This window comes from Penaeus monodon, chromosome 38, assembly GCF_015228065.2.
Source record: "Penaeus monodon isolate SGIC_2016 chromosome 38, NSTDA_Pmon_1, whole genome shotgun sequence".
In the NCBI taxonomy this organism is placed as follows: Eukaryota; Metazoa; Arthropoda; class Malacostraca; order Decapoda; family Penaeidae; genus Penaeus; species Penaeus monodon.
In genome coordinates, this window is record NC_051423.1 from 18,258,576 (window position 1) to 18,266,075 (window position 7,500).

The following is a 7,500-nucleotide window of genomic DNA, read 5'->3' on the forward strand; positions in this document are numbered from 1 at the left end:
ATGCTGACACAGGCAGCATATTTTCTTTAAAAAGAATATGACAGCACAAGCTCTTGTTTATGGGCTATGGAGCTGCATGCAAAACAACAAAAGAAGCTACAGTTAAGAACTACTTTTCTTCAGTCTTACGTTTCCCCAAAAAAATCATATGATGTGGAAAGCATTGCATTTCTTCATCAGGAAAATACTTTAACTTATGCCATTATCATCTCAAGGAGTGGCATGCCCAACCTATGTGCTGTCATCATGAATGCTTTTTTTGGAAAATGGAACTTGCTGAACTAGATATTCTCAAGTTACTAATGTTATCCACATCCAGCAACACTAAATACACATAAACAAATATGTATCACGACACGCGACAAGAGAAAAAAAAAAAAAGAATTCCGGTGTCATATTTACTTTGCGGTTTTTAATTTTCCCCTTGAAAGACACGTCACTTGTAATTGGAAATCTCTTCCTTACCGGATTTTCTTGGTCTTCTTCTTGGTCTGTTGGAACACCATTTTCTAATTTTGTTTGATCTATGCCACCTGATTCATTTTTTCTGAAAAATACAACAAAGCATATCAGAGACATATACAAAGGACACATTAGCAAATACAGTAAAATAACAATAAAAATCAACAAAGAAAAATCTAATGACTGGACTGTTTAAGAACAAGGAAAACGGGAGAGGGAAGAAGCCCAAAAGGAGGAGGAGGGAGAGCAAGTGTGTAAAAGGAAGGTTGGTGAATAACAGTGGGAGGGGGAGGGAGGTAAGGAGGGGAATGGGGAGAGGAGGATGCAGAGGATGAGGAGGAAGAGGATGAGGAGGAAGAGGAAGAGGAAGAGGAAGAGGAAGAGGAGGAGGAGGAGGAGGAGGAGGAGGAGGAGGAGAGGAGGAGGAGGAGGAGGAGGAGGAACAGGAGGAGGAGGAACAGGAGGAGGAGGAGGAGGAGGAGGAGGAGGAGGAGGAGGAGGAGGAGGAGGAAGAGGAGGAGGAGGAGGAGGAGGAGGAGGAGGAGGAGGAGGAGGAGGAGGAGGAGGAGGAGGAGGAGGAGGAGGAGGAGGAGGAGCAGGAGGATGAGGAGGATGAGGAGATGGAGGAGGAGGAGGAGGAGGAGGAGGAGGAACAGGAGGAGGAGGAACAGGAGGAGGAGGAGGAGGAGGAGGAGGGGGAGGGGGAGGGGGAGGGGGAGGGGGAGGAGAGAGAGAGAGAAGAGAGAGTGTGGGAACAAGTAAGAGAGAAGAGAGAGAGAAAAAGAGAGGGAGAGTGTGAAGGGCAGGACAAGAGTGGAGAGATGAGGAGAGAACAAAAGAGAAGAGAAGCAAAGAAAAGAGAAAGAGCAGAAAGGAAAAGTGAAGGGAAAGAAAAAAAAAAAAAGGGAGGGAGGGAGGGAGGGAGGGAGGGAGGGAGGGAGGGAGGGAGGGAGGGAGGGAGGGAGGGAGGGAGTGAGGGAGGGAGAGGGAGAGGGAGAGGTAGAGGGCGAGAGAGAGAGAGAGAGAGAGAGAGGAGAGAGAGAGAGAGAGGAGAGAGAGAGAGAGAGAGGGAGAGAGAGAGAGAGAGAGAGAGAGAGAGAGAGTGAAATAATTAATAAGTTTTCTGGTGATAAGGCAATAATGAACTTACAATACAGATGCTGGACTCTGTGTTCTTAGACCTGCGTTTGAGCCAGGAGTTGAGGAGGAGGATTCGGCAGCAGGTACATAGACAGCCACTGGAGATAGCTGCACAAATAAGATAGCGAGTTAGGCTATATAAATGAAAATCAAGCTATCGTAATATTGTATCAATTTTTTGAACTAGGACCTGTATAATAACTTTTAAAGGATCTTAGAGTGTTATGTAAGACTCTACTGTATTGAACAGTGTTATGTGAATACCAAATGTATCCAGTCTAATGAGTCACATTAGCCTAATGCCTCGAATTTTAAAATTATGGGTACAGACATATGTTATCATAAATATACTACTATTCAATATAACTATAAGCTAAGCAATTCCTTATGCATTTCTTGCTGCAGGAAATAGATATCAAATACCTGCAAAATTCTATATTGCACATATATAAGAAATGTATAGGATTGCATATAATCAAGACAACTTAGGCTCATCAAGCTCAACGACAGATTCCCTTACTGATGCTTTTAAATTGATAAAATATTTAAATCAGTATAGTGATTATATATGTGGTTGTGTCATTGTTTGCTAGTGTGTGTGGTAGGTGAGGATTGTGTGTTGTTTGTTTGTTGTTTATTATGAATTATTTTGATATAATTATCACTACATTAGCTCATAAATTCATTATAATATACTGATTCCATTATTAATGATATGATATGATATTAAATATTATAAGTATCTATATATTGATGATTTATTGATATGGATAGATTATAATATATTTTATCTATTAATATAATAATATATTTATTATATTATATATGGACATTAGTTGATGTATTTATATATGTATTATAATGTCATATGTCATAGAGTATATATATATCGAATAATAAATATATCACCCACATATTATAATCTATATTGATATATATCTATATATGTATAGCATACATATTATTTATAATTTCTATATATAATATATATAATATTATAATATAATATAGCATATATATGTTAATATTATATATTATTATATTATCATAATATATATATATATTATATATATATAGATATATTATATACATATATATATAAATATATATAATACATAATATAAATAATATAATATATTATATAATATATATATATATATATAATATATATATAAGTATAGATATATATATAGATAATATATATATCGGTATATATATATATAGTATATATATTATTATATATATATATATATATTATATATAGAATATATATATATATAATAATAGTTATATATATCTATATATTATATATATATATATATATATATATATATATATATATATAAATATATTATATTATATATATATATATATTTATATATATATATATATATATATATATATATAGTATATATATACATTATATATATATAAATATATATATATAAAATATATAATATAATATATATATATAAATATATATATATATAATATATATATATATATAGTCTATAAATATATATATATATATAATATAATATATATATTATATATCTAATATATAGATATATATATATATATATATATATCTATATTATATATATATAATATTATTATATAAGTATATATATATATATATAATACAATATATTATATAATATATATATATATACTATATATATATATAATAATATATTATATATATATATATATATAATATAATAATATATAATTATCTATATAATATATATTATATATATATATAATATATAATATATATATATTATATAATATATAATATATATAGACTATATATATTATATATATACTATATAATATTATATATATATATATATATGCAGCTACACACCACACACACACACCACACACACCACACACACACACACACACACACACACACACACACACACACACACACACAATTTTTTTTTTTTTCTTTTTCTTTTATAGAATAATGTGTAAATTGTTTTTGTCTAGATACTCTATATTCAGGATAAAAAAATAGAGCATGTAAGAAAATGAGTATTTCTAATAGAATTCTGTTACTAAACATAAGGCAATTTTAATTAGCAGGCATAACATTATATCTTAACCCCTTTTTCCCGGGTAGCAGAAATCCCTGAGAGTAATTAAACTCTGGTGATTTCTGGCAACTGCCAGACAGTGGGTGCGGTAGTCCACTACATGAAGCCAAACATTCTGCTCCACGCGTTTTGGCGTGTCTCAGCACGTACAAGCTTGCCCCACTGACCAAGCAGTTTGCTATGACACCATATCACATGACCCGGCAGTAAACAGACCAAACACATCGGTCAATAGCTCTCAACTCAACTTCCAATCGTTACCACTCACACTTACCTCTGTTAGGATAGTACATTCACAAGAGGGCTGATACTTCTCTTGTTCATAATGTGGTCTCTTTGATATCTTCTCTCTATCTTGCTTATGCTTTCTATCAGCACCTTTCAACTGTAGAGAAAAACAAGGTTTTAGATTCTACAAACAATACATTGGACTACATATATAAATATAAAACACTTACTTTGCTCACTCACTCACTCACTTAAATCATTAACTCTACTCACTCACCCACTCAATCTAACTCCATCCCCCTCCCTACAACTATAGCTATCTATACTAGACACATGAATAACTTTGTAGTTCCCTCTTATAGGAATGTTTCCATTTAATACTTTGATTCCAGGTTTCCACCTCCAAATGTCACCAATAAACATGAATTTCATCTATACAAAAACTATCAGCAATAATCTATCATTTTCAATACTGGAAGAAAATATAATAGCTTACCTTGAACACCTTGATCTGGCAGGCACAGACATGAAGCTGTTCTTGTCCACACTCGGTTTTAGAATAGGTCTCCACCTATGAGAAGTAGGGGAGAAGTATAATGTTGATCTGTATAATGATTATCAATTTTCTTTTTAAAGAAACGTCTATCCCTCATATAACCTAATCCAGGCCAGCTAAAACACGATACAGCCTAAAGTCTGGGATGCCCATAAACATGGTAGCATGTCATGTACGGGAAAATTATTTCATACCATATATGCACCAATAAAATCCTGGTTTGTGGCTTTGCTTAGAACATGTAAAATGATATGAGGACTTTGTGCTTTTTATGCAATGAATTCCTCGAAAAGCATCCTCTGTGCAAAGTTCAAAATAACAGAAGATCTATACACTGTGACTAGACTGAAATACTTTTGGCATAATACACACTGAGATGACCATTCCCAGCATGGCAAGCTATACATCCCATGCTGAGTTAATACTGTACTCCTTTACAATGAAATCATTCAAACCTTTATGCAAAAAGGAAGTGCTATAAGAAACAATAACATAACAGCCATGAAATTTTAGCAATAGGTATTGTTTACCTGAATTCTAAATGGAACTCCCTTTTCTCCACCATGCTTTTTGGGAGTAAACTCTGTGCTGATACAGTTGACCTGAAAATATCACAAATAAATAAATATTAAACATACATTATTTTTTCATCTTTGCAATAACTTAACTAATATTTAAATCCAAATCTATCTATACATACTAGTTCTCAGAAAGTTGAATAAAACATTTTACAATCTGGCACCCTTTCGACTGCTGATACATTGATATAATGGTTGGCAAGCATTGCCTAATTCTTATAGCAAGAACTCAGTAGTACTTGTAACCTTTATTCTTTGGCCTTTCTATCTATCAATTACCTGCAACTAACTTGAAATAACTATAAACTATAAGATTTTTCAATAACTACCTTTATATACACTCCCACTTCTTTCGTTGGATCCCAATCAAATTCACACATGTTTAATGATTTGGGATCTTGTGCAACGTCACATATACCATAAGACAATGGAATATCAACCTGAAAATTATATACATATGTAAATATTCAACTATTCAACCATGTTACTAATCTGTAAGCCAAAACATGCGAGACATAAAATATACCTGTACTTCATAAACAAGCTTAAAAAGCAGATACAAATTTCTACATATATACACATATAATCATTCACAATCTCTTGTGGTTCAATCACATATCTACCTCCAGTATTCTCTCTCCAGGTCGCATGTGTCTCCAGCTTTCCAGCTGTTCTTTCTCCATGTACTGCAAGTGCCGCTCATGAAAACAGACACGTATTATGGTGTGATAAAACTTTCCTTTACATCTGAAATTGAAAACAAATACATTTAGGACCGAAAGCACTTCCCATACGGAATAAACTGAAGACATTGTAAGTAAAATATCAAAACTATTCATACATCTGCACCCTTCCCTTATCAGACACATGCACAATGCCTGCAAAACAAAATAGATGCAGTTTCTTCATGTCAATATAAATATCACAAAACCAGAAGTATTAAAATCAACAGTATTACCTTGTGAGATCCCCTAATTTCTTTACTTTGATTTCATAAGACTGGCCTTGATTCAGGTACGATAAGCTTTCTTCATTCACTTTTGTAGCTACTGATGTTGCAGCACCCAAAATATATTGAAATCTGAAAAAAAAGTGTAATTAATATTTCATATATAATTTGCATTAAATGATATTTCACATACACCACTAACATTAATTCAAGAAAAAAAAAAAGTAGAAAAGGATGAAAAAAAAAAAAAAAAAAAAATATCTCTCTCTATCTATCTATCTATCTATCTATCTATCTATCTATCTATCTCTCCTCTCTCTCTCTCTCTCTTCTCTCTTCTTCTATCTCTCTCATATTATATACATATATATACTATATAATATATATATATATATATCATATATATATAATATAATATCTATATATTATCATATATATATTAAAATATATTATTAGTTAAAATAATATGAATTTATATCATTTATAAAATATCAATATATTTACAATTATTCTCTACAATATATATAGCATATAAAATCAAACTAATAGTCTTAAAACAAAATAAAAAGAGATAGGATCCTATTATTCTATGCGTTATTTATCTCACGCAATGCAGTTGACAATCCTGATCTTCAATCCTATTTGAATTTTTGATCAATTTTTGAAAAATATCAAATTATTTAAAAATTATTCTCTACAGCAGTTAGCATTATAAACACACACACTCAGGACTCGGAGGCTTTAAAAGCAAAGGAATTTAAAAAGAAAAAGACTGCCCTTAATTAATTTTCTAAATGGCGTCATATTAAACACGGAATGTATGACAATCCTTATCAATCAACTTTGCCCAATATTGATTACATCATAAGAAACCTGGTCATAAATAAAGACAAGATGGATGACATAAAAGCTGATGATTCCCTACCATGCACCTATACAAAGCACCGGCAGTCTGAGTCAGTATTGATCCTTCTGAACTAGTGTGTTGTATGAAATAATTACACCATGTTTCACAATATCCAACTTTTGCAATTCTCTTTCCACTTAATCTTACTTTCATAAAAATGTGGATATTACACATTTTGATGTTATTTAAAGAATATATAAACAAACTATATACTTGAGCAAACTGGTGAATATAATGGTTCTGGTCCACATTACAATCTTTTGTAATGCATTCCTATTGGATATTGTGTATCATATTTGCTTTCTGGTCCAAATCAACAACAAATAACAGAGGACCCCTGCATTCCAAAATGAATTGTCAAAAACCTTGTAAGGTACCTAGAGCAAGAACTGTTCCTTACCTATTATCTTCATATGACATTCCATGATTGGAGAGAGTAACAGACTCCTGGGTAGAATCTGTAGTGTTATTCTGGACGGTTGATTGCTGTGAGTGATGGCAAGTTTGGAGGCATGCGGATGATGATGCACCATGAGATGTCACGTGAGAGGTGGTTCCCTGCGTTATGCCAGGGG

The 7,500-nt window shown here is 32.2% G+C and overlaps 1 protein-coding gene across 1 annotated transcript in view; it reads right to left on the minus strand.

Annotated features, from left to right (window-relative positions):
- Positions 1-7,500, minus strand: part of LOC119597043 (transcription factor CP2-like protein 1) — a gene marked incomplete in the record, with an annotated part of 37,749 nt that overhangs the window by 19,014 nt on the left and 11,235 nt on the right. Inside the window, 9 exon segments of the mRNA XM_037946478.1 lie at positions 466-547; positions 1,613-1,710; positions 3,982-4,092; positions 4,432-4,506; positions 5,022-5,093; positions 5,399-5,509; positions 5,693-5,816; positions 6,028-6,150; positions 7,326-7,500. The exon segment at positions 7,326-7,500 is cut by the window's right edge and continues 71 nt beyond it. Coding sequence (XP_037802406.1) covers positions 466-547; positions 1,613-1,710; positions 3,982-4,092; positions 4,432-4,506; positions 5,022-5,093; positions 5,399-5,509; positions 5,693-5,816; positions 6,028-6,150; positions 7,326-7,500 — 971 coding nt within the window.